Consider the following 27,967-nt stretch of genomic DNA (forward strand, 5'->3'; position numbering starts at 1 on the left):
ATGTTTTGTCCCAATGTACTTGAAACTTGTGTGAGGTCAAATTTGAGACTAATTTGGCTGTTGGTCTGTTCACCACCTTGTCTCAAAGGCAGTCCAGGTAGCAACTTGATTCATTATAAAACAAAAGCATAACTGGGATTTTCTCAAGTATCTGAAGAGTTATATAGAGAGTATTAATTCTTCCAAAAAAGAGTTGCTACTATCCTCTAATATTAAGGTTGTAACAAATTACATTGATTTCTCTGTGAATAATGTGCAATCTTTGTGACACAATGCAAAGAATTTTTTTCTCTGGCAACCACTAATAAGCATTTAAAATCCTGTGCAGAAATGGAAACCTAAATTACAGATGCCATGGCAGGCAGAACTCATCTAACATCACAAAAGAGGGATTATTCAAAACCCTGAGAAAAAGAGAATGTAGTTTTTAAAAAGTTCTAAATTTAATTCTAGAAACTCTGGCTCTCTGTGCACGTAATACATTTTTTAGTTCAGACCGATACAGGCCCAAACTGGAAATATCACAGCATTTCTGTTTTACCTCTGCTTTAGTATTTGATAGAAATGTTTTGTTTTACAAATCAAGATATGTAAGCAAACTTTCAGAGATACTGCAGTGAATTAAATAGCAGGTATGTAAAATTGTCTAAACCTGGAAATCTGAGTCTGAGATTTCTCATGTTTTGGCCAAAGAACCTAGTGAAAAGTTCTTCTTTGGCTTTTCTGGGTGTGAGATAGGCCATGACTTATGGCAAAATTCTAAACTAGTGTGAGGCCTAATCTATTGATACTAAGGAAGTGAGACTGATAGCCTTAGCTGGCAGACACAAAATAACAAAGTCTGATATGAATGTGATTATTTATACAACAAGGCTTTGTTTTGCTTGTGTTTTTTAATGTTCAAGACAGCTGTTTGTAGTTCCTGGCAACAAAACCAATTACCTTAGCAAAGAAGTATGGGCTAACAGAGTACATTCCACCTTCCAAGTCATGATAAAGCATTGCTCTTTCTGAATGACCTGCAGGGTAGGAACAAATACACTGGGTTATATTAATAAGTTTTGGTTTTTTTCTTAGATTTAAGAATTTTAAAATTTTGATTCCTTATAGCATTTACAAGAAGACTGTCACTTACATTTGGCAATAACATCCAAAATTACTGTGAATGGGATAAGGGCACCTATCATGTACAGCAGTGCTGTTGTATCACGAATAGAGAGTCCATTTTTTTCATGGCCATAGTACAAAAATCCAATTAGCAATGACATAAGAAGGGCTTCAAATCCATGGATTAGTAATGTTGAAAGATCTCTGAAGTCATTGGAGACCTGACGACTAGGAAAACAGCAATATTGACAGTAAGAGATAATACTTGCTAATGCCAGATATATTCAGACACATAGCCCCAACCTGTGTTCAAATCAGTTCTTGGAACTTGCTGGCTTTAGCAAGGACAGGAGTTGGGCTCCCTGTTTCTGTAAAGGATTTTACCTAATCAAACCTATGAAGCACCTGTAGCCACCAAGTATTTCAGGTCTAAAATGGTGAAAGCCTGAAGGTAGTCAATTGGGGTGGGATGTTCTGTGCCTCTTTCTGATTATTTTAAATACAAATGGGCATGATACATAACAAGATTACCTTAATAATATTGTGAACTGCTTCAAGGCTCCTGGTAATTGATCATTTAAAGGGTGAGGCATATTGATAACCTCTTCTGAACTCCTGCCCAAAAGAAAAAGAGGAAAAAAAAATAGATTAGCAGAAGGTGTAGCTATTATTCCAGATCTTCTCTATGACACTCTTTTCTTTACCTCTGCTTGATGACTGTGGTCTCAGTGTTGTCTCCTTCAGTAGCTTTCCATAAGAAATCATCAAAATGTTTGACCTTTTCTACAAACAAGTTGGCAAGAGTATTTGCTCTCTTTTGGCTTTCCATCTCCTTTTCTTTAGTCTGTTTATCAATACTGGTCAAGTCAACTGCAAGAAATTACTTGATTTGAGTCCATGTGCTATAGAATAAATGACTTTTTGATGTGTTTAGAGTCAGGAATTTAATTGGGAGCAAACAGTCCAACCTGTGTACATTCATTAACTGGCAACAATTAAAACTATCAGTTATTTTAGGTAATTAGAGATGAACAGATTGTTAATGTGTATGTTTCTTACCTAGTCACTCAATGAATCACTGAGAGATTACATAATTGCTTATTATAGTATTATAAACTACTACTTCAGATTTTTATAAATTTCATAGCACCTTGAGAGCAGTGCTGAGAAAAAATAGTTCGAATTTCCTTCCTGTCATGTAGCCATTTACAGTCTTTTGTGACTTTGACTTAAATCACGTTTTTTCTTCACGTGCACAATTACAGTTACTGTCTTAGTTGTACCTTACAGAGGTGCCATAAACTTTACCTGATACTGAGAAAGTCCAAAAGGAATATTATCTAAGGACATCATACAAATAATAGTTGACTTAGCTTTTTTTTTTTTTTTAAATCTAAACTTACAGTAGTATTTTCCCATGCTGACCTTTGGTGTAGATTGACAGTATCTGATATTTTACAGATGTTTTCTGAGAAAACTATCACTGCACATTTCCTGACTCCTTGCATTGGGCTGATAAGCCATCCTTAGGAGGAGTACATCAGAAATTCTTTGCCTTCCTTTTTGCCCTGTTTCTCTTTCAGACACACAACCAGCATCTGAGTGTTTCCATCAGGTGCTCCCTCTTGCTGTGGATGCTCTGCCATCCTGTCCTGTTTCCACCTTCCTGCTGCCCACATTTCCTTTCTTTTCCTGTGCCTACTGACTTGGTGCACACCATTCAATGATCTTCCCCCTGCCTCTCTGCCCTCCCCACCTCCATGGCACAGGGCATTGTCTCTGTAGCCACAGGCTGGAGCTACAGGTTTCCCCGGGACTCCTCTCGTTCTCCATTCAGGGGTGCTGCAAGCCTTCCCCAAGGCTGTGCTGGCTCAGGACTGCTCTGAACCCTGATGGTGACAAAGGTCTTTTTGTGGGGCTTGACACCAAGGTTAACTTCCATTAATCTCTGTGCAGCTGGCACTGCCTGCCACTCAGGCACAGCTGAAGAGATTACTCCATAATATTATGGGTGTCTGAGGTCTCTGCCAGGTTTTCTGGCCAACTTGAGTGCAAAGACCTAAAGGCTGGAATTGAACCAGCCTCTGTTAAGAGATTCCTTCCATTAGATTAACGGATTAACAGGGCAGATTCCCTTTCCACGTTGCAAAAAACCAGAAAATGAATGGATTTGAAACCACATAAACTTTCTTTGAGGAGTAAAAAGATTGCTGATTTGGGTTGGGATTTTCTCCCTTCCATTGTACTCTGGAGTGCAGCACTCTTTTTTCCCAGTACTTGTTCCAGGTTTGTCTCAGACTAGGAGTTAGCTTCTGGGAAACAAACTTCTACATTTTCTTAATTGAGAAATCAGAGAATTGCCTACAGAAAGGAGTTGATCAGTTTATCTGTGTCTTTCCCAGAGAAGACGTTTCAACCAGCTAAAACATGGGGATAAGTATGCTAAACGTTGACAAGTTATTGCATCTGGCACTGTTAGAAGGAGTGTTTTTAAAATGAGTTATGTCTGTACCTCTTGTTTTTGCTACATTTCCTGTACTGACAAATAAGGATCCTATTAGAAAGTGAACTTCCTGCAGTATTGATTTGAGTGAGTTACAAAGGAATTTCTGAGAGAGTCATGGTCAATAAAAATCAACATTATCTAGCCACTTAGAAAAGCAAATGATTTCCAGTGACCCTTTTCTGTGATAGTGCTTGATACTGACCGTAGAAATCTGCAGGATTGCTGTACCTTGGGCAGGGATAGCCTAGTTCTGTGAAATACTGGACCATGTCTTTAGCTGTTCCACAGTAGGCTGTGAGTCCGGAACTCATCAGAAGAACCAAATCAAACAGCTGGAAGATGTCTGAGCGGGGCTGATGAAGTGAAAGAAGAACCAATCTATTTCCTCTGGCCAGTCTGGATAATGTTATCACAAGGTTATGTGCAGTAAAACTGTCCAGTCCAGATGTGGGCTCATCAAGTATGAGTATTCCTGCCAAAGACAGTAAGTTTAGCTGTGGAAAGCAGCATGTTTGATTTGGAAAATATGTTCTAAGTAAAATGGTGCTAGTGCACGAATTTTTAAATGTAAAGAAAATAATAAATTTTTTTACTTTAGTACATCTATTCCTGAGCATCACCTCTTACAAAAGCAAAAACCTGCTTTCCCCATAACTAAAGAAGTATAACTTTATACAAGCAAAAAGTTTTCAAATCCACTTCCTAGGGAAAAAGCTGATGGGGAATCCTGTTCCACAAGAGGCTCAGTCAAGGTTAGTGGTGCTTTTGATATATATATGTAAGATTAGAGAGGGGATTCAATCCAGCAAAATCAGCTGTGGATTTAGCCTCATGTTTTGCTTCTACTGAGGACGATGGAAATTTCTATTTCACCTGCAACATGAAGCCATGTCAGTGAGTTGCACCAGACTGCAACGACTGACTATACAGCGAAGAAAATGACCTTTCCTGTTAATACTGCGCATGTAAATGGGGGCTGTGTCAGAGGGAAGGAAAACAATCTCCATGTTAAAATAAGCCAAAGTAACTTGTGGCATGTGGTCAGATAAAACCCAAACCTTATACTGATATGCACAAACCAGAGCACTGCTGTGAGAGTAACTTCAGGCAACTTTGAGTAATCTTTGTGGTGGGTGAAGGCTCCTGGGGGCTCTGCCTCGGGGTTTGTCTCCACTTTTCCACTGGCAAAGGAGACTGAAGCAAAAGTGTGTCAGCTGCTGAAACATTCTGTTTACAGAATTATTCCTGTAATAATTACAGTATTATCTGTGATCAGCGCTGATTGCAATTAAAGCAAATGGACCAGTAGCAGTCACTAACTATGCTGTGGAAAGGCAGCCTCTGACAGAGGGTGTGGCAAGGCCTGTTAAGTGTGTCCCAACTCCTCCAGCTGCCCTAGGGGCAATTGGGTGTGTGGCTCTTCCCTGAAAGCTTCCATCTCCCCGCAGTGCTCCGTTATGCCCAAGTGTGTGGGGCGTGCCCCAGGAAGGGGCGAGTTGTGCTCACCCGGGTTCCAGAGCAGCTGCACGCCGATGCTCACCCTGCGCCTCTCTCCCCCAGAGATGCCCCGCAGGCACTCGTTCCCCACCCTGGTGTTGGCGCATTGTCGCAGGCGGAGCTCTGCGATCACGTCTTCCACCTGCGGGGATCCAAGGGTGACAGGCGTCAAGCAAGAGTTCATTTGCACATTCGTGCATAAATACAACTGAAAATATGATTAATATGGTTAAAATTCATCTGGATATTTCTGTGCTAGAGACACTTGAAAACAAATCTTGATTTTAGAGGTAACATTTAAAAAGACTCAGCGATCAAAAATTTAGTTCGTCTTTCAGCCTCTCTAATGCTTTCTCTAGATTGTCATTTTTTATGAGCTTTGGAACAATTGCTGGTTTCTATCTTGAAAGATGAAAAAGGTTTATAATTCATAATCTACATAAAAAAATGCCAGATTAGCTGTTCTGACTCCAAACACACAGGATCTCTTGGATAATTCCTGTCAGACACATTTTTGACAACTTTATTTTTTCCCCAACAGCTTAATTACCCTTTTTTTCCTTTGTGAGTCTGAAAAAAACTTTGGAAGGCGCAGTTTGGCAACGAACAATAGTGTTTCTCTGACAGTCAGGTGGGGGAGCAGTCGGTCATCTTGCCTCACGTGTGCGATGCATTTCCTAACAAGCTGGGGAGTGCTGGGTTTGTTGTTGATCATGACTTGACCAGACTTGATTTTGCCTCCATGATCCCGGCAGGTTATCACATCAAGCAAGGATGTCTTTCCACCAGCTAGAAAAATAAAAACTGAAAATTAATTTCCAAGGAATGGTTTTGAAAAGCAATCTTGTCACAGACAGAGATGCTAAGGAAAAAAACATTCTTCGCCAACACCTCTTAAAGTTTTCCCAAAGTCACAGAGACAGGATGATCTTCAAGAAAATACTGACTATAAGCTCCTGTTCAGGAAAGCTCTCCCCTCTGGAATGGAGTATATGGTTTGACCCCTTATCATTTCTCAGCAGAACTGGGTAGCTGGATTTTGAGGACAGCTTCATGAACACAAGAAGTGTCTCTTATCTCTTCGGGTAAACTCTCTCACTTTTGGAACACAGGTCAAAAAATGGTCCCGCCCTGGCTGCAGGGCTGGCAGCCAAATGCTCAGCAAGAGCTTTCTTTGGGGAGGGATTTGTGAATTCAGAAACAGCAGCTGGATCAGCTGAATGACTAAGGCATTGAATGATTATACAGACAATAAGAACATTAATTACGATTGAAATAAAAATTATTATGACTTGAATTCGACAAAAAGTCATTTAAATAATTAAGAAAAGCTGGTTCATACCCAGAGGTAAGAAAAGTAAAACAATGAAAACAAAACCTGATCTGGAGTTAAACAGCAAATGAATTTTTCCTTTTTGTTGTATGATTCTGTATGTAAACACACAGAACTCTCTTATGATTAGATGTCATTTATTTCCAGTCTCCCTGTTGAAAGATTAACTCCACTCTTGCTTCTTAATACATACATCTTAAGAAAGAAACCCATCCATCTGTAAACCACGTATTGCTCTGTTTAAGAGTGACATATTGATTGCCATTGACAATGTGAAACCCATCAGCAGTTTAATCCATTTTACCAAGGCATTTGATGAAACAGATGATAAACAGCTTTTGAAAATAGTTTGACTAGTTTGCTGAAAGGGGTTTGTGCTCAGTGTATGTTGCCTTACAAAGGTGCTATATCTATAACTCAGTATGTTATTTCATCACAAAGCTTTTCCTTTTATTATAAGAAGAATCTCTAAGGTAAGTTTCACTTACATTAACAATATGTGCTAAGGAAAGATTCCCATGGCAATAGGAAAAAAAACCTCTCATTTTTTAGGAATAAAGTTAATACTTCTTTAGCAAATATGCCTTGCTGTTGAGAGAGAGGATTTTCACTGAATCACTGAGCTAACCTGATGCAAGACTCTAGTGGAGTATGGCACTTTTTACTTCAGTTTAAAGGTCCTGTGTCTACTTCTTGTCCCCCTTGATCAGTCCCACCAGAAAATGGAAGAAAAAAAACAAACCACAGTGTAATAAAGCAATAACACCGGAGAGAAGAGGAACTGTCTTTTCTTCTCTGTAAGTTTCTATTAATTAACACAAATGCAATATTTTATCCTGTTAGAATGGTTTCAGTCCAAATGGAATTCCTGCTTATGGTTGTGCAAGTTGGCACTGATCTTTCTTATGGGGTTTGGCTTCATTTGTTTGCTATCTAAGTATGGTCTGCAACTGGCCTGTTTTGAATCTGAGCCATGAAACTGATTCGTGTCTTGAAAATCATGTCCCTAGCAGATCTGGGACTGCCAGGCCACACTTGTAACAATACTTCACTACACCTCAGGAAACAGAATGCAGATGTGTGCAGGGCATAACAAAATTTGGTTTGAAAATGAATTTTAATTTTTTCCCCTCCAGTATTTTCTTTGTTTCCTTTTCATCATCTCACTTAAAGAATGTATTTTAGTGACACTCCAATAGTTTTTTCTCAACTAGATTTTAACATCATAAAGACCGCAGAGTGTTGCTCTTGACTGTGTTCATTTTATCTGAGAGCTGGTCATATAATGAAATGTGTTTGCTCTTACCAGTGGTTCCTATAATTGCAAGCATCTGACCACTTCTCACTTTTAGATTCAGATTTTGGATTACTGTCACATGGGAACGGGGATCTGATTTCCAGGTCCAGGGCATTTTCATCTGAGCAAGGTTCTCATACCAGGGAATCTGTGATGCTGTGTTAACCTAACAAAGAAGGAAACAAGTCCAGTCAATCCAAGCAATAAACTATTTAACAACAAATGCCTTCAAAGTTACAATGCTACCAGCAAAGCATATGTTAAAATATTATTGTTCCTCTTCAGAAATACCTAGAAGGAAATTCTTTTGCAGCCACCTATGCTTTCATGCCTTGCTTCTTCTCTTAATCACTAAAACTCTGTGTCCTTTGTTACTTCAGTACTTTATTACTATTGTAAATTTTAAATGTTTCAAACTTTAGATATCATTAGAAATTCAAGGAAATTTAAAATTGTGAAATCTTATTCAGATGTCATGGTGAGGAGGAGATGAAATATTTCACTGGTTCATTGAAATCCTCCTTTGTTAGTCATCTTCTCTTTATCCCCTTCCACATACTTGTTCTTGCCAGCAAGGGCTTCTTTCATCCTTAGCTGAATAGAAAGTCCCTCTGCTCCAGCCCTCAGAGGAATAATTTTGCTCAAGACTGAAACAAAGCAGGGCCTAGAAACAGTTCTCTCTTCCTGTCTTATCCTTTAACTTCAACGGATATATTTACAATACAGGGGTTAGTCTGCTGTCAGTATTGCAGCCAAGAGTGTGACTCTGCTCACAAACTGCCTGTGCAACAGTTGTGTGAACTTTTTCAACTTCATTTGGCTTTTTAAATGGTCTGGGTACAGAAACAGGCATTGCTGGATATGCTTCCTGCTGAAGGGAGGTGTATAAATTACAATTTTTACCTGGTAGTTGAGTTCTTTGACCTCCAGAACATTTGATTTTCCACTGTATGTGAAATAAAGACTGTTATCTTCTTCAGAGTGAAAAATAGTATCCTGGGTCTTGGTCTGGAAAAGTTGTTAGGTGGATTACAACAGTTAATTACAATAACCAAAGGGCTGCTAAAGCTTGAGTTGAGAAAAGATGAAGCACTAAGAGAAATGTATTTATGGGATGTAACAGTATTACTGATGAGTTACTGTAGTGCAAAAGTCTGAAGAGTGGAAATGAGTTATCAGTTCACACTCACTGTCAGTGTGAAAAGTACTTTGTTCTAGTGATATGTATGAGGCCCAAACATGATGTACTGTGCTTTTCTAGCTGGTTTTAGATTAAAAGGGAAAACTTTGAAAATGGAGATAAATGTCATGTTACTACAAAGACATTAGACTTTTCTGGAGGAAAAAAGATGTACTACTTCAACAGTATTATTCTTCTGAATCAAAATGGTACATATTGTAATTGATGCATTTTGGCAGCTAAAAATGAAGGTTCACTGGAAGCATGACCATTATTGAATTCCACGTGGACTTGTATCCTTGGAAGCTTTATGAACAAATAAAACACAGCCGCTAGCACAGTCTCTTTCTTCTGTTTTATAAATTCACCATTTATCAGCTGGAACCTAATGTTCTGAGATATCAGTTAAAATAACAAGAGCCTACTTGGCCCTTTTGTATACAGCTGCAATTCTGAAGTCCTAGCTTTGGGTTTAGCTCTGTGTGCATGCCTGCAGTTTTCGTTCCAGCCAGCCGTATCTCTCTCACAGCTCTGTGCTTTTCCTACTTGTCAGACTCAAACCTAGCCAAGGCAAATGTACCTGTTCTCTGTGTACCAGACTGTACCCATGCCTGTGGTATCTTTGGCAGAGGATGACCGTGATCTTTGCGTACGCCTCCTGCCCTCACAGCAAACAAAGCTGATTATTTTTTTCAGTCTAGATATACAGCAGAAAGGAACATCACACCAAGCAGCCTTAGAAGCCCCAGGAAAGCCTTCCAAACTGTCCAGAGTGCTGCCAAAGCACTTTGAGCCCTTCCTTATGCTGAACCTAATTTTTGAAAACAGGTTCTCCCCAGCAAATGTGGCGAACCCGACTGAATGCTTTCCTGGGAAAGCCAGTCCAGAATACGCTCAGGGGCTTTCTCCCCCATCCACACATTTAGAGACCCTCTCTCAGCTCCACCATGGTGGCACCTGAGTAGGGCTTGCATAGCACCAGCCTCATGCCCAGTGTGCTGCGGTGGGGGATGCGGCTGCTTTCTGCTCCCCCTTTCGGAGCGGGAGGAGCTCGGGGCTCGCCGGCTGTGCCAGCCCGCTCCCGGCAGGACGGCCGCCTGCCTCTCCCCGCTCCCGGCAGGACGGCCGCCTGCCTCTCCCCGCTCCCGGCAGGGTGGCCGCCTGTCTCTCCCCGCTCCCGGCAGGACGGCCGCCTGTCTCTCCCCGCTCTCGGCAGGACGGCCGCCTGCCTCTCCCCGCTCCCGGCAGGACGGCCGCCTGTCTCTCCCCGCTCCCGGCCAGCGCTGCAGCCGCGGGACAGCTGAGCCCCTCGGGCCCTTCCCACTCCACGCGGCTCTCACTCACTGCCGAGCCCTCGCACCTCACCTGCCTCCAGCTGGCATCGTCCAGAGAGACGTTTTCAGTAGTTTCCTTCATGATGATGGTGGTGGTGGCCCTGCAGTGGTTTGACTGTCGTTTCTGGGAAAAGCTGTGGAAGTCCTTCTCTGGTTTGGAAAGCAGTCCTTTCCAGGCACCCTCACCGCACCTCCATTTCTGCTGGCACGCTGCGTCTCAGCAGCTGGCATGACCCCGTGGACGGGGAAATATTCCCCTCCTCTGGGACACTAATAGCTCAGGCTAAAGGTACATCAGATAGCGGCTTCAGCTAATCACTGATCAGTTCTTCTCCGGAAAAAGAAAGAACAGGAAGCCCCTCTGTTTTCTTTGAGGCGGCAAGTGCCGGGGGCAGCGACCTGCTCTGAGCCGGGACAGCGGGAGCTGTCCCTGCAAGGTGCCGGCGGAGGCATGGTGGTGGTGGCAGTGGCGGTGGCAGGCACCCGGCCAGCAGCGTGAGGGACGCAGGGAGGCTACGGAGCTCCGGCACCCGAGGATGTCGGGCAGAGCGTCTCCCACCCTGGAGAAGGGCGGCAGCATCGGGCACTCGGGCAAGGGGACGGCTGTGGGGCAACTCCCCAACAGCATCAGCGTCCAGGGTGTCTCCTACACCATCAGGTAGGGCTGGGAGGGCAGTGTGCAGGGTCCCAGGGGCTGCGGGAGCGGGGCTGGCCCTGTGGGCTCTGGGTTGGGCCGAGCCCAGCGCGGCCGGAGCCCTGGGCCAGGCCCCCCTCACGGCGCCGCGCCCGCCGCCTCAGGGCTGAGCCTCCGCATCCCCTTCGCGCGTCTCGGAAGGACGTGCTGTAGGGGAGATTTCCAAACGTTGTGTCCTTTCCCACTGCCTTTCTTGCTGCTGCCAGAGGGATAACACGAGGCCCTCAGGAAAGGGACGCGTGGATTTATGGCTGGCAAACATCATCAGCAAATAAAGCCACAGTTCATGGTTGTCCTTTTGGTTGTAGTCCAAAAGCTTCTCAGCAATCATTGTGAAAAACGTGCTCAGACCTCGTTTTATCTTCCAGGTATTGCCAAAGTTGAAGCCTTAGGAGGAGAAAGGGCAAGAGGGAAAATACTTTTAATTTTTATTTTTCCATATTTTAAAATCCTTGCAGCTCCTATCCCACGTGCAAGTAGCTATGAACCATTCACTTGCTTTATGCAAAATTTTTACATATTCTCTCTCTAATTGTTTTCTTGGTGTTTGTTTTCCAAGAGAGCGTGTTGGCCCATGGTGGAACTTTTCTTTATATTGGAAAAAGTGGAACCGGCAAATACTTAAGGATGTTTCATTTCACATAGAAAGTGGGCAGATTATGGGAATCTTAGGAAATTCTGGTAAGTTGTTCCAGTAAATGAAAAAAGTTCCACTAAATGAAATAAGATCACAGCTGATACTGGTGACTTCCATAGCGACATGAATGTGACTGAGGTCTGTGTTTTAAATAATGAAATTGTGGCTGATTTTAACTTCTGCTTTGTAAAAATGGTGCTTGGTTTTCAGAGTTCAGTCTTCTGTCATCTAACTAACAATTATAACTTCAATAACAGACAAGGTTGCTTCAAAACTCAAATGTTTCACTGCAAAGTGTGAATTTTTTATGATTTAAATGCTAATTTACATTCTAGTTTTCCCATTTAGTTTCCCTTAATTAGCTGCATTTTTGGGCCTTTTTTTTTTTAAGTTATTGAGAAAAAAAATCCAACTTCATACTTATTGTATGTGTCCATCCAAGTCAGGCTGCCACTCTTGGAATCATAAAATTCATCTCAACACATTTTTAATTTATTTTGTTTGAAAGGATCTGGGAAAACAACACTTCTGGATGCAATATCAGGCAGACTGGGACACAAAGACAACTTCTTTGGTGAAGTGTATGTGAATGGACGTCAGCTGAAGAGGGAGCAGTTCAGAGATTGCTTCTCTTACGTGCAACAGGTTGATTTCTACATTTATTTTTTGTGTGCTGTGCTTCCTTTTGTGTAAAAAAAGTTGCTAGTGTAATGGAGTAGTGTAATGTGAACGTGATTTTACTAGGTCATTTGGGACAATCAGTTAATAAGCTGTATGAATGATTAGGCTTGCATAAAGCGGGACAAAATTTTAATTACTACAGGACTAACTCCTTCTTCCCCTTCACTTTCTTTTCAGAGTGACACTTTGTTAAGCTTTCTCACTGTACAGGAGTCTTTGACCTACACAGCTTTACTAACTCTTAAGAAGTGCTCCAGCAGCTCCATCAAAAAGAAGGTTTGTATTTTACAATCTTCCACCAGAAAGTCATGCAGGATGTTATGTAATGTTTTCACCAGCAGCACTTTTCATCCCTGGCTGTGTTTTATGTTTATGAAGTTTTGTAATCCTCATTCTGCAAATGGGGAGAAATCAAAGAATTCAAAGTAAAATTACATATTCCTGACTAGAGGGTCTTGCTTTCTGTCTTTTCTCTTCCCCAGTCTTCTACTCAGTACTTTATACTTGCTGAGAATTGATGTGCCTTCCTGCTCCCTGATTTTGGAAGCCAGAGCAGCACATTATGCTCCATACCTTAACTTCTAGTCACCTCTGAGCTCTTAATCTCTTAATGTCAAGTGAGGCTAAAATTTACTCATTTTAGAATACAGTAAAATAAAATTTAAAAAAATAATAATTTAAATAATGTATTAAAAATAATCAAATAGAAATTAGACCAGATACCATCCAACTGGAATGGATGCAAGCAGGATATTGGTGAAACTGTAACTTTAAATTATGTCCTTTTTTTTTTTCTGTTTTTTGCCAGTGCACACAGGTATCTGGGTTGGATTGTGTTTAGTGTTTTGAAATTACAATTATTTTTTAGGTAGATGCAGTTATGACTGAGCTGAGTCTCAGCCACATTGCTGACAAAATAATTGGAAGCCGGAATGTTGTAGGAATTTCTGGGGGTGAGAGGCGTCGGGTATCAGTTGCAGCCCAGCTTTTACAAGATCCCAGTAAGTACCACTGCATGGATTTTCAAAATAAAACAAGGCTGTGTCACTTTGTGCTCCTGCCACAGGAAACCACTGTAAACCACTTTAAAATACAAAAGCATGTGCATTCTTTAATTCAGCAGAAGTCAGTCTGGTGATGACAGGAAAGAAAAAGCAGTAACTGAGGTCTGCCATTGGTCTGTTAGTTGATCTTGGAAAGCAGACAAATTAAAAAGCTTAGGGACTGAACACAGGTATAGACTTGGATTTATCCATTCTAACTCCTTCTGGGTTCACTCTTCCCAAATGTTGGTTGTAGCCCATTAATTTATTATTTTTGAGCACATTAGAGCCAAACATATGCAAGCACTGAGCCTTGTAGTGGAGTAACTGCCCTTCATCTATGTATGTGTGAGTGCCATGTATGTTCCAGTGCCAAAAAAATTCCAGTGAAAGGAAATCAAAGCTGAGTAACTATGGAAGGATTATCCATGGAAAAAATTTTGTCAGTTTTGACAGAGTTTCTTGAATATGCCAGAATCTCACGGAGTGAATGTATTTATGGGATGCTGGAGTCCTTGTAGCCATGTGGATGTGCTGCAACTGCATATTAGGCAGGAAGGAGCTTAAATAGCACAGTGAGGTACATCCTTGCTACTGGTGACTCCTGGGGTGTGGTTGCTGCTCAGGACCTCACTAAACTCTACAGTAAACCCTGTAGTAATTCAGTGTAGATAAACCTAGAGCTCCTCCCCTCGTACCCTGATCAAGGCTGGACTGTCCTCTTCTGTGCCATCTCTATAAAAATAATGGATTTGATGATAAGTTTTTCCCTTTCATGTGCTATAAAATAATGAAGAAAAGGCAGTAACATAGGAGTCTATGGAATTGCATTTGCTGTATTTTAACAATTCTTGGTTTTTTCATAACAAATTCTATGTGTATATATAAATTTAATTCAGAATATATAACTCCTAGCTAATTTTACCACTTATGTTTACAATTTTATAAATGCTAAAATTTATCATTATTGTTCTTGAAAGCAGATGTATGCATCAAAACTATTTTGGTAATTTTCAGATTTCACATGAATTTAGAAGTAGTATTATGCTCTGAAGTACTTTTTTATGTCCTTATTCCTAGTCATTGAAACAGAACCACCGAAACTAAATAAAACTGAAAGATCCCATCATGGCAGTGTCTGTACATGCCCTGCTTTATGTGTGGAACTTCACCTGTAAAGTTATCTCTATGTTATTCGCCAAATTAGCCTTAAGGGCAGAAGCTATGCCTCATTTACCTGAATTTTAAAGCTATTCCTTGTCATTTGACAGAGGTCATGCTACTTGATGAACCAACCACAGGGCTGGACTGCCTGACTGCAAACCAGCTTGTCTTGCTTCTCTCAGAGCTTGCACACAGAGACAGGATTGTGATTCTTACAATCCATCAGCCTCGCTCAGAACTTTTCAAGGTAGATGATACCTACTCACTATTGGCTTTTCCACCTGACCTTTTAGTACTTAGGTTCTTTTCAGGATGGAAGTACAGGATCCAGTTTAGCTGCCTCTTTCCCTTTCCTCTGCTTAATTAGAGGCTTTGCAATTCTGGCCTTGTCCCAGTCACAGGGCACTTATTGCCTTGTGAAAATAGTATGGAGTGTGCCTAACACCTGTGTTATGCACTGCCCAAACCAAAACCACCAGGAGAAGTCATGACAAGGCATGTGGGTACACCTTGGTCGTGTGGTGGGGCAGTCTGCCTTGCAGTGTTTGTGCTGGGGAGAGCATTTCTCTCTTCCCATTACTGTTTCTCATGTTGCTCTTAACCACCACCTCCCACATGAATTCCCTGGCTGACTGAATGGAGTGTAAATGGTTGTGGAGCCAGAGGGGAGCAACAGTGTTTTTCTGGACTGGAAACAGCCCTGGTGTCTTGAAAATATGGATTGATCATAGCTGGTGGGAACTTTGCCTGGCAAATGATCACTTGAAGAGCAGTGCTGTTAGGGTCCTTAATCACTTCAGGATATCTTGCCAACAATTTGGGGGGTTTTACAGACTGGAGCTATTAAGCACCAAAGAGGGTCAGTCAGTAAGTGAAGGTGCCTTAGAAGTGAAGTCAGAAAGCCGCATCTCTTTTTGTGGATTACCTCTGTGTGCTGTTGTCATTGAGTTTTGAGAACCACTGAAGCTTAAAGATGTGTCATTTTGCATAACAACCAATGAAAGGAGTGAAAGGAAGGACAAATGTCTCTTGGGAGAAATACAGTAAGGGAGTTTGAATGTGTCAAAACTATTTTTCCTATCAAAGCCTTTCTATTACCAAGACAGTAGCTGTGCTCAAGAATGAATGCACTCCTGATCTGATTACTGTGGTGACTGGTGACAGGACCTGAGGGAATGGCCTGAAGTGTGACAGGGGAGGTTTAGGTTGGATCTTAGAAAAAGATTTTTCACAGAGGGTGGTTGGGAACTGGCTCCCCGGGGAAGTGGCCACAGCACCAAGTCTGAAAGAGTTCAAGAAGCTTTTGGGCAATGCTCTCAGGCACATGGTGTGATTTTTGGGGCGTCTTATGCAGGGCCAGGAGTTGGACTCGATGGATTCCTTCCAAGTCAGCGTATTCTGTGATTTTCAGTACATACTGCTAATATATTAATTTCCCCCCAACAGTTATTTGATAAAATAGCCATCATGAGCTTTGGAGAAATGGTTTTCTGTGGGAACCCTATGGAAATGATCTCATTTTTTAGTGACTGTGGCTATTCTTGTCCTGAACAATCAAATCCTTTTGATTTCTATGGTAAGTTTGTCTAAGTTGTTTTCGTGAAACAATTTGTTTTTTTCCCTAAGTTAAAGTTTTTCCAGAGATATAAATGTATTTGAATTCTGCTCCAACTTTTTAATTGTTTTCAGCTCAGAGAGAGGGCTGGCCCCATGTCATTCCTAATGACTCCATAAAATAGCCATATTTACAGTAAAGGAGTAAACTACCACTAAAAAAAGAGTCTCTTCTTCATGAAACCTATGGATTCCTCATGGTATTTCCCTGTGCCTGTGCGCTGGATGTTGGAAAATTAATTTGATTCCAAAATTGTGGAAAATACCATGCTCCTCTGGACTCTGTAATGCCAAGCAACTTAAAAGAGTTGTGTGGAGGGAAGGATGTAGAATAAATATGGGATGACTTGAGGCATCAATTGCCAGGAATTCTAAGTTTGAGGTTTCTGAAAGTTTTGGGGAGTTGCTAATACCAGGGTGAACAACTGGAACAGAATGGGTGCTTCAGGAGATGATGATAGCTGTTGGCATAAGCTGAAGAGAATTGTTTTACCAATTCAGGATGAAAAAGCAAGGGTCAGCAGGAGACTTTGGAAATGAGACTTGGTTTTGCTGCAGGACATCCATGTCCCGTATCCATAAAGGAACAGGTTTGAAGAGACTGTGGATGTGTTTGTACAGATATGCAGCCATGTACATAGCTCTATTTAAATTCAACATGTTAGGTTAATTTCTGGTAGTACTAGCTGAGCACTAACCAGAGAATTTGGCCAATTCAAAAAGCTGCATTCAGAGCAGGCAGTGTTTTCCTATTGTCTACATGGCATTCTAAACTCAGTGAGAAGAGAGGATGGTTGTTGAAATGAAGCTAGAATGGGATAAAGCTGAAAATACTGGTATGACAGTGAGGATAATTTTGCCTTCATGAATTTGAATAGTCTTGAAAAGCATAGATGATTTAAGATTTAGACCCACTTTTTAAAAAGCTTGGTAAAGAGAGTACTGCATTCTTCAAATGTCAACCTTTGAATGTGACAAGAAAGGAAAAAAATACAGATTAGAGCAAAGAATCATCAGAATATTTAGTCTTTTGAAAATTGGTAGTTTATATTTTTTTTGTGTGATTTGATGTGAATGAAGGGACAGATTCTGATATCATTTACACCAGCAACAGAGGAAAATATATCCTATGTATTGAGTGTGGATTATATTGCTAAACTGTCACCTGTTTGTAAAAAGTACTAATGCATGGTAGGCATTAGCTACTTGGTCTAGTTAGTAGTCAATGTTACAATTCTTTCAAAGCACACCCAGTTGCCATTTATTTCCTGTGTGACTTCCAGCAAGTCACACTGGCCAAGTTTTAAAAAGTGTTTCTGCCTTTCGGATGTTCACATTTTTAAAAGCAAAGGCTTCATTTTGGATGTGTTTACCATTAAAGACAATTCTGCTGAATTCCAGATTTTAGAACACCAGGGAACTATTCATAAACCTAATTCAGATTTTGAGGAAACTTAAGAATCTTGGACAAGGGCTCCTGTTGTTGAATTTGCATTTTGAAATCGAACCAAACCGTGCAAAACTGAAATCTAAGGATGAGAGAAACCTTAGGAATAAGTAACTGATAAAGACATCTTACCAGATGAAGAAGAGTAATATAAAACTGGGGAAGAACAAATATTGCTGAGAACAGCAATCCAGTTTTCAAAACCTTGGCTAATTCATTGCTGTTAGGGAGAAGGGAAATTTCTAAGGAGTTTTAGCACTATTACTGAATCTGTATGACTTGTAAAAACAGAACACACAAATTTCCCATCTGTCAGCAAAAGAATTGCTGGTGCCAGGAGTATGTTGCAGTGGACTTATTAGAAAGGAGCATTAACTCTGCAAAGTAGTTACCTTTCTGGAGTTCCACAGGAGTCAGTTATTACTTCCTTCAGCTTGGGCTGAGCCTGCTAGGAGAATTTGGCCAGCTGAACATCCTCTGACTTTGCATTAAAAGAGAAGTATGTTTGCAAAGGAGGTAGGTGAAAGCCAGTGCAACAATGCATTAACAACTCAAGGAGAGAAGAGCAGTGTCTCTATAGTGTGAATTCATACTAAGCAAAAAATAAAACTCCATAATTATGGAGGAGTGGGCAGAGGACAAGGGGGAGCTGTGGAACCATGTCTGAGCATTTGCCTGAAAACCTGAGAAATATATGACCAGATAAGTAATCTCTTCATAAATGTTCATCCTCTGGTGCTTTGTCTCGCTCTCTACAGCTCTGTGCTGTGCAAGGAGGGTGCTGAAGGTCTGACCAACACAGTGCTTAGGCCTTGCATTTCCAGATTAAGAACCTGAACTGCAGGGTCCTACAGAGGTCACAAAACATAGATTACTTGAAGCTGCACAGTTAATTAATTCCTGCTGCTTCTAACAGAAGGGAGAAAGAAGCCTTGAATTCTTTCAATTGACCTTTTCATCTTTGCATGTTTTAGAACAGAGACCAGAAGAATTTAGTTGCACAGGGAAAAAAGTATGAAGGGAAGGTGATGTATATAGAGAGTAAAAGCTTTGTCATTTTACAGTGGATCTGACATCTGTGGACACCCGAAGCAAGGAACACGAACTCGAAACCTACAGTAGGGTTCAGGAATTTGTATCAGCCTATAGAAACTCAGAGATCTTTAGCAAAGTGCTGGCAGCCATTGAAAAAACAAAGTATATGAAGGAGCTGCCACCAATACCATTCAAAAAGAAAGACTCACCCAGTGGCTTTGACCAAATACTGATTCTTTTACGGTAAGACTTCCCCCACTTCCCTTTTTAAAGCAGTTATTTTTTCCTTATCCACTAATCTTTCAGGTTTCCCCTCCATGTGTAGATGCACTTCCTTGCTTATTTGATCTCCCACTGTACTTGTCCCTTGTCTTTTTTAATATATTAGTCCTTTGTAGGCACTGTGTGTCTAAGATTTGTTCAAAGCTTAGTACCCTACCAACATGTGTTCAGTTGTAGCTAACAAGCCTTTTGTTGCTGTTTTGTTTCATTATTAGGAGAACAACAAGAAATCTCTCCAGAGATAAGATAGGCATCATCATGCGTCTCCTCCAGAACCTGTTATTTGGCTTGTTTATAGCCTTTTTCCTTCTTAGACTAAGGAATGACCTGGCCCAGGGAGCCGTGCAGGACCGTGTGGGGCTTGTCTACCAGTGCGTGAGTGCCCCCCCCTACACAGGGATGCTCAATGCTGTGGCCCTGTGTGAGTTTCTGTCCTGTCTTATGTGCAGCAGCAGGTGTTGCTGCCACTCTGTCTTAAATAAGAAAAAGTATTTTTTGAAGATAGTAATGTCAGAGTTGATACAGAAGCACAAAATTCAGTGGAATTTAAGGGAATATGCCCTGATCCCTGCCTTTGTTTTTTACAGCTGGCCTGTCTTTGAAGGCTTTATTCTAAACTGTGCAAAAGATTTCCCTGTGTGTAGCATTTTATAGGCAAGACAAAGTCTAGGTCCAGCTAATATCTAAATGAGCTCAAAACCAGACACGCGGAAAGGATAGAAATACAAAACAGCTTTGACAGCAATTAAGCATAATTGGATTTATGAGTATTATGTGATAAATACATTTTTTAAAGGTTTTTTCTCTTGCCATAATGAAAGTAACAGTAATTTCTATTTACAGCCCTAAAAACTGTTTTGCTCTTGTAGAGGCCATACACTGCAGTCATCAGCTTGAAATCAGAGCACCTCAATAAATTGGCCAGTGACAGAGGTTTTCTCATGTCCTTAGTTTGTATATGCAAAAAGAGAAGGCTGTCCTGCATGCTGATAAGTTAGGCCTCTTTCATTAAGCCTACCAATGTCTGCAATATGTGGGGAGCATGCTTTGCATTTACAGTATGGGGAAAAAGGATCAGAGTGGTTTAGGCAGAATGTTTGTGGTAAATTCTCAAACATTCCTGTCGCTGTCCTTCAGATCATTTCTGCTAACAACAAGTCTTGCTCTTTCTGTTTAATGGTAATTTACCTAATTTCTTACATATTTTATTCAGTCCCACCTCTACGTGCTATCAGTGACCAAGAAAGTAAAGACGGCCTGTATAAGAAATGGCAAATGCTTGTAGCTTATATAATCCATTTCCTGCCCTTCAGTGTCATCAGTGTGGCCATTTTCAGCACCTTCATATACTGGTAAGCATTTGGACCATCTGTTGGGTTGTCATTTTGTTTTTGTTACCAGTGTCAGTTAACGTGTCAGCAAAAGGCCTCCTGGCGTGGCTTCCTGCTGTTGTCTCTCAAAATGATTACACAGAAAGCATAAGGAAAGATGACACAACTTTCAGGCAGAGCTGAAAACACTTCCCCAGTAAGTAAATTACCAATTCTTTAGGTAACTTGGAAAGTTTTAATGGACCTGGGAGAGTTATCATACTTTTGTCATACTGAAAGCAGGAAGTGTCATTTTACTTTGCATTTAGAAAGACAGGAAATAAAAAAAACAAACAAAAAAACAACCCCAAAAAACCCCAAAACAACAACAACAAAAAACCAACCAACCAACCAACCAACCAAACAAACAAACAAACAGACAAAAAACCCCCCAAAAACCCAAAAAACCCATGAAAAAGCAAAAAAAACCCCAACTAAACAAAAAAAAAAAAAACCCAAATTGAGGGTGTCAGCTGTACATACATGACAATAACAAAACTTTTATTTCCTGGAATGTTGGGGTTTAGCTACAGCATATGGAAGTGATGAAATCTGGATCCCTTTCTTTTCCCTCCAGAAAAAAGCACAAATTTCTGTCCTTCAATCTTTTTCTTTTCTAATGTTGAGACAAGTCTACTGCACCAGAGTTAATTTTAGTTTTCCTGGGACAGTTGCAATCATTTTGCAGTCTGTAATAAAAGTGTACAAGTGATGAGCAGGCTTGGTTTTTGTTGTGGATGCATGTTCTCTGATGAGCTGTTCAAAAGTGATAAGTGGATACACCCTCAATAAAAGAGCTAAAGTGCAGAAGCCATTCTCTTGAAGCTATGCATGTTAGTGCTCTTACTTTCTTGTAAGATGGATGGAAAATGGATATAGTAGGACTATACAAAATTTTTTGGACTTCTGAAGCAGAATTTCTGCACAGGGAATTTTGTAGCATTTTCCCCCATCTGGAAAAACTCAGAAAAAAGGATGACTATTCACTTCTTCCTTCTGGTCTATAGGAGGCAATGAGGGGCCATGCTCAGCATTTAGTTAATTCTTTCCATTTGAAATCTCAATGAAAAGGGAACATCCCTGAGAGGAAGATTTCTGCTCTTCCAGGCATGCATGGGCAAGTTGTTTTGTAGTTTGGTGTGGATATGAAAAGTAGCCACCTTTATCTCCTAAGCTACCTGGGCTTTTATTTCTGCGATCTGTCAGTGCTACCTGCTTGAGGCAGGGCTCCCTGAGAAGCCTTTTTTTCACAGACAGACAGAAATTATTCTTCCTTCCACTAAGTGCTGTGCTGACCTTCTGCACAGCCATTTGGAAAGCAGCTTTCCAGGCTCAATGACACTCTCAACTCCATAACAAACAGGGAATCCACATGGGCAGAGACTTTGCCCCTGTGTTTTGGTTGGCTCAAACACAACCAACAATAAATAGTGAGACTCCAGTTAATGGATAATATTTACATGTATTATCTTTCCGATATTGCGGTTGTTTGGAAGCCATCAGGGATGTGTCAAAGTGATTTCACAATGCTCTTAGACCTCTCAGGGCAAGAAGTTCCTGGATGAAATTTTGACAATTGTTATGCAGGACTGAACTTTCCCAAGTGAACTAACTTTTGAGAGGCTTTGACAGCCTCTGGCAAGTGTTCTTACAAGCCATTTCTCATACAGTTTGTGTTTGTGGAGTCAGCCAGTTGGGTCGGGCAGACCCAAACTCTGACTTGATCAGACACAAGGCAGGTTTGGCCACGTTCAAAGAGAGCCTCTTTTGTAACCAAGTGAATGTCCTGTCTATGCAGATTTTCCTAGCTGAAGATACCTCTGGGAAATCTTCTAATGGTTCACATCATGTTGTTATTCTGTTGCTGTAATATTCTCTGTAATATTCTCTCTTTGGACTGGTTTTTTTTTCTTTTCTTTAGACTTTCTTCTGTTCTAGTCATATTAACGTGTTAACTAGCCTGTGTCTCCATATCTCTGTGTAAAGTATTAGAGCAGCTCAGAGGTGATAGTTTTCTGGTAGGACTTTGGAAAGCTGTTTCTTCTGCACCAATCTGTACTTAAAAGTTGTTAAATACCTGCTACCTCACTGAGTGTTTAATACTGGAAGGGTCAATGTTCATCCATCTATTTGTAAAATATTCTACAGGAATATTTTACAGGAAAACACTAGAAGAAAATTGATACTTCTGTTTTAAGACCATATTCAAAAGGGGTGGATTAAAAAAAACCCATAGGGTCTTGCACTGAGCAACAAAAAAAAGAAAATTAAATGTCGAATTGATGCTTGTGAGCTAAGCAAAGCATGCAGTGTGCACCTAGTGTGAGGCAATTTTAGTATGAGGTATTTTGGAAAAAGAGTAATGTGTCACAGAGTAATAAAAGGTTTTGTTATCTGTCACGTACACTATAAGGGTGAATTAAGTTTGTCAAGCAATTGGTGGCTTTTCTTAACTTTTTAATCTTGTGTATAGATTGAGAGGAGTCTTTCTCTTGGATTAGCTAGGGGAAAACTGAGAACAGCATGTTGCATTAAAGAATGCAGGAGTACGGGAGAAATTGCATTGGTGTGAATTACATGGGTGGTGAATTCAATTAGTTTTTCATTGAGTATATCCATGCTTATGTTTGCTTGCACATTATCAGAAGTACAAAATCCCATCTGTTAATTACCTGCATAAAGATGTTCTTTAAATATGGGACTTACATAAATGATTCCCTCTGCAAAGACTTTACAAGAAGCAGCAGGTTGATTTAAGGAATAGAAAAGCCATGGTGATTGTCTTGAAAAAACCCAGATTTCTACAAGAATTACATCTTTGCATAACCCTCTTCAATCTAGATGGAGAAAACCTCATGTATCTGCACTTACATAATGATAGTAAGTGGATGTCCTTTGTGTTAAAATTCCAAGCAACATACTAAGGATTAAGGCTCTTCACCTAATGAGGTATAACTGCACAAAACCCAAATAGAAACAAATGTAAAAGCTACTTTTCAAGTTTACCACCCAAACATTGATTTTTAACTGTTCTTTTGCTCATCTTTGTACAGGACTACAGGATTGTATCCTGATGCATCCAGATTTGGAATTTTCTTTGCTGTAGTCCTAGCGTCTCACATGATTGGTGAACTATTAACACTGGTTGTACTTGGCATGGTTCAAGACCCAAATATAGTCCAGAGTGGCATTGTGCTACTTAATTCAGCTGGTGTGATAATGGGAACAGGACTAGTAAGGTAGGAAAAAATCTTACTTTGTTACAGTGTTGCTGTTAACATTGATGTGGAAGAGTTTCTAGAGCAGTTGGTTTTGCAGAAATCCAGTAATACCCAAGAAAAGCATGAGCAGCTGTGCTTCTTCAGAGGCAGAACTACCTAATCTTGTTGGGCCTTCTACTAAACACAAAACAAGACACTTAGTATCTTTAGATATCAACAAAGATATTGAAGATTTATTCCAGTTTTTGCAAATATATTGAAGATAAAACTGAAAAATTAATATCTATCAGCTCATCTGAATTCTTTTATTGATGCTGACATGATGATGTGAAATGCTATCCTCATTAAAGGAGCCTACCAAAAATCCCTCTTCCTACATCTTTTAGTAACTGCTGGAACTTATGACATTAAACACTGGTAATGTTGGTTTAGAAAAGCAGTTGTTTTCAAGTATCTTGCTAGTATTATTATCCAGTTTAGCCAGTAAACTTTTCAGTCCTTTTTTCTACCTGTACAGACTGAAATCTATAAAAATTATTGAGTAGTGTAGTAAATTTGCAGGAAAATCATGATCTGCTTGCTCTATTACTGTGCAGATAGATGGGTTTGTGTTTTAATTGTGTGAAGCTTTAACAGTTTTCCCCTTGTATTTGTCAATACTGAAATTACTGGGGTTTTTGAGGGACATAGCAGAATAAATGTGTAATTGTTAAAAGCAGTTTTCCTAAGATATTGAGCAAGTAGGATATGCTTGCCTGAGACCCTCCCGATGAAAATTAAGTAAGCCTAACAACACATGGTGTCATCCTCAGGAAAACCATCTGAATCTTCACAAATTTGATGATACTTCATCTATTTAAAGTAGATCTCAGCTCATAATTACAATATAAAGCTGGGTTAATGTCTAATTATTTGGTCCCTGCCTAATTTCAGGAAGATTTGTGTTTATAGTGAAAGACATTTATTCCTGCTACCATAGGCTAATGCCTTAATGGTAACTTAAAAGCGTTAGAGTGGTTTCTAACCTTATTTTACAGTACAGGCTTTGCTCATTAATATTACGAATCTTTTTGATTAATCTTCATAAGCAATGAAGGACATTAAAAAAAGCATTGAGACTTAGGTTGCTGGGGTCTTTCCCTGTTATTATTTTTGTTGTTGTTGAATTATAAGTCTTGAAGTATGTTAGGTGCTAAAATTATCCTGTCTTGTTGAATGTTTCTTCTCCTTATTTTGCTTCATTTTTGCTTTGTTATTACTGTGGCAGTGACTTCCTATTCAGTATTACTTGGTTTTGAAGATGGTGGTGGTTTCTTACTTTGAAAGCAACACATTTTTGCAAGTAAGGTTTATATTGGGTATTGTCATTTTCAATTTATCATTGCCATGTGAACAGCAAACAACCATAGAATTCTTTGTGACTGTTCATAAACAAGTCAGAGCTTAATGTTGTGACACTGTACCAAAGTCAGGGACTGCCTTCATGCTTGTCTCATCATTTAGCCCTAAAATTGGACTTTATATTTGAAAACCCTACAGGTAGAGACAAGAACTGTTTTTGTCACAGGTTACAAACAATGAGAGGTTGTTTTAATTTGGGGTCTCTTAGTGTGTAGCAAAAGTCAGCTTAACTTCTTTGTTTCTTAAAGGACCATTGAAGAAATGCCAACACCTTTGAAACTACTTAGTTTTCTTACATTTCAAAGATACAGCAGTGAAGTCCTTGTAGTCAATGAATTTTATGGCTTAAACTTCACATGTGGTAAGTGTTAAAAAAAAGACAATTATGAATAATTGTAATGAGATGTTGATGCTTATTTTCCTTCTGTGTGCATGTATGTCACTTTTGCGCCGAGAATGACATGGGAACAAGCAGGAGGCAGTGTTGTAGAAAGAGCAAAGAAGGCTTTATTCAAATGCACCGTGTGATTTATATAGAGTGATATGATACATTCTATGTGATTGGCTAGTCAACAAAAACACCTTCCTCATACACCAGCCTTGAGAAGAACAGAAATATAAAGTAGAAAAACACCACCTGCAGATTGTTTATGCTAACAAGCTGTCACGTCCTTACAACTCCCTGAAAGCTCTCACAAGCCGTTGTGAGAAATGTTTGCTGTTTCTCTTTCTCTGTCCCATGGCATCCACCCATGTATCCTGATAAAATAAAGGTAACTTTTGAGTTGCTAAAAAGAATTTACTAATTAGTGAAGACTAGTAATGCCACATCAGCAAGCTAGAGCAGAATTTGATTATTTTGTTCCAACCATTTCTCATTCTTCCAGTTCTTCCATCTTCCTCTTTTTTGCCTCTTATCCCCTCTTTAGAGGAATTTTGGAAGCTAAGTTTATTACTGGCTGGAAATTTTTTTTTGTGCAACATTACACAAATAGAGCATCAAGAAAATTGCACAATCTAAGATCAAACATCAGTGGAGGGAGTATTGAGAGGTAACAAAAGGTGACCAGGTATCTCCTCTAATACTAGAGAGGCTTCAGTTCAAATGTATTTCCATGGTATTTACTGAGCAGCTTGGGTCTGTCAGGCTGTGTTTTGCTGGTTGTGAGGAAGACAAGCTGCAAAACAAGAGAATCAATCAGGGTGGCAGGGTTAGTAGCTAATACACTTTAGTGGGGTAAAACTTATACCTTTGAACCTACCCTAAGATATTTGGGGTGTTGTAGCCAGTCTGTGCTCCTCTCCAAGGCTACATACTTTTTATCTATTAATCTCTCCTGCACCTCTTTATTACAAGATCAACAATGGTTAGAAAATTAATCCATTACTCTATTAGTACCAGTAAACACCTCATTTTTAATGTGCCCTTCAGACAGTCACCATTTCTTGCATTTTGGAACCCTCAACACATATAACCACTGTAAGTCTACCATATGGGGCAACTTGCTTCTTGATGCCACTTCAGATAACGTGTCTGAAAAGCCATAAATCTTTGACATGAACAAAAGAGAGCTCCTAGTGATCATTTGTTCTTCCCTTCAAAAAGGATGTCATGGATTAACCACAGAAACACAGGACTTGTCTGGTTTTATTCCATGGTGATGAGGCATACTGTTGTGGGTATGGTTCTTCATGAATGTGATGTCAGAAAGAGGTGTATTTAAGGCATGAGTTAGAGACTGGAGTCTGAGTTTTAATTTTACTGATTTACCTACTTAAGAAATTGTTTCTTTTGACAGGTGGAGCCAACAGTTCCACTGCAAATAATCCCGCATGTGTTTTCTCTCAAGGCATCCGGTTCATTGAAGAAAACTATCCCGGGGCATTGTCTCGGTTCACACCTGATTTCCTCATACTCTATGCTTTTATACCAGTACTTGCCATCATTGCAATTCTAAGCTTCAAATTAAGAGAGAATTACTGACTGACAATGAAAAAGTAGCAATTCCAACAGTCTCTAATACTGTACTTCTATCTATATTATGGTCGAAAGCTTATTTTAGATAGGATTTTAGGTAGGATTTAGATAGAATTTAAATGATTACACATATAAAAACATATTCATTTTCTCATGTTTGTTTTCACCTCGAAGATCAATGTTCTCTTAAAGAGTGTGAATGACTCCTGATATTGGTATACCCCACCCCTCTATTCTGGTTGATTTCCAGACCAGCCATAATCAACAGTCTCATGTTTTAAAGGCCTTTCTGATTTAATTTAGTCAGCTGTCTTGGTTTGGAAAGACAGGTGTCTGCTAAGGAAGGCAGGAGCCTCCCCTGAAATGAAAAATGTAAACTCTCCCCACCCCTCCAAATTACTATAAATTTTAAATTAAGGGGCTCTCAGGCAAAAAATATGGGAGCAGGAAATAACAGTTCTTTAATAGGGAAGAAAATAAAAGGATAAAATAAATAAACAATGCAGTACACTAGAACAACACTGACAGAGTCAGAACTCAACCTGACACCCTGTTGGTCAGGGTGTTGGTAGCCAGTGCAATTGGAAATGTGGCTGCAGTTCTCCTGAAGTGTCAGGTGTGGTTCTGCTGGAGCAGGGATCCTCTGAAGATCCCAGTGGATCCCCAGTGGAAGAATGGGCAGCTGCTGTTCCTCTGGGAAATACAGTGGAGAAGCCGTGCTGGTATTCCAGAATCTCCAGATTATATCCAGTGAGGAATGCTTGGCTCCTCCCTCTGGGTGGAGCATCCCACAATGGGACGCTGTAGTTCTTATCAGTCAGGCAGTGACATTCAATAGCCTGTTATCAGCAGATGTCCCCTCCCCAGGGAGGAGTGATTGTGGAAGAGACAAGGAAAGCTGCCCACTTGACAAAAGACAACTGCCATACAGATGGTAATAAAATACATCTTGCCTTGCAATCAGCTACTGCTGACAATTTTTAACAATGTAGCAATGGTGCTCCAATTTTTTTCCCCACTATTTTGTTTTTTAACCACTACTAATAAGTAAAGGGATCCAACTGCTAGTAAATCTTATTTCTAGGATTGCATTTGCAGTCTTATACCTTGTTTTGATACCGTTTGAGGAATCTGTAGAAAGGAAAC

General features: G+C 40.2%; 2 protein-coding genes across 2 annotated transcripts in view; one reads left to right on the plus strand and one right to left on the minus strand.

Annotated features, from left to right (window-relative positions):
* The window catches only part of DYNC2LI1 (dynein cytoplasmic 2 light intermediate chain 1), a gene marked incomplete at its 3' end in the record, with an annotated part of 48,708 nt that overhangs the window by 1,900 nt on the left and 18,841 nt on the right, over nucleotides 1-27,967 (minus strand). Inside the window, exons 13-21 of the mRNA XM_084202931.1 lie at nucleotides 8,644-8,748; nucleotides 7,750-7,906; nucleotides 5,661-5,899; nucleotides 5,120-5,252; nucleotides 3,816-4,085; nucleotides 1,812-1,977; nucleotides 1,639-1,722; nucleotides 1,136-1,335; nucleotides 943-1,019 (exon numbers count right to left, since the gene is read on the minus strand). Coding sequence (XP_084059057.1) covers nucleotides 943-1,019; nucleotides 1,136-1,335; nucleotides 1,639-1,722; nucleotides 1,812-1,977; nucleotides 3,816-4,085; nucleotides 5,120-5,252; nucleotides 5,661-5,899; nucleotides 7,750-7,906; nucleotides 8,644-8,748 — 1,431 coding nt within the window. The remainder of the gene's footprint in view (nucleotides 1-942; nucleotides 1,020-1,135; nucleotides 1,336-1,638; nucleotides 1,723-1,811; nucleotides 1,978-3,815; nucleotides 4,086-5,119; nucleotides 5,253-5,660; nucleotides 5,900-7,749; nucleotides 7,907-8,643; nucleotides 8,749-27,967) is intronic.
* ABCG5 (ATP binding cassette subfamily G member 5) lies at nucleotides 10,791-26,827 on the plus strand (the record flags this gene model as incomplete). The annotated part of the gene is made up of 13 exons (XM_084201636.1): nucleotides 10,791-10,912; nucleotides 11,508-11,629; nucleotides 12,094-12,230; nucleotides 12,444-12,546; nucleotides 13,139-13,267; nucleotides 14,581-14,720; nucleotides 15,920-16,049; nucleotides 18,599-18,812; nucleotides 19,067-19,272; nucleotides 20,065-20,203; nucleotides 23,275-23,460; nucleotides 25,092-25,204; nucleotides 26,643-26,827. The coding sequence occupies 13 exons, from the start codon at nucleotides 10,791-10,793 to the stop codon at nucleotides 26,825-26,827; spliced, it is 1,926 nt and encodes a 641-aa protein (XP_084057762.1).

This window comes from Fringilla coelebs (genome assembly GCF_963513975.1).
Source record: "Fringilla coelebs genome assembly, chromosome: 3".
NCBI lineage: Eukaryota > Metazoa > Chordata > Aves > Passeriformes > Fringillidae > Fringilla > Fringilla coelebs.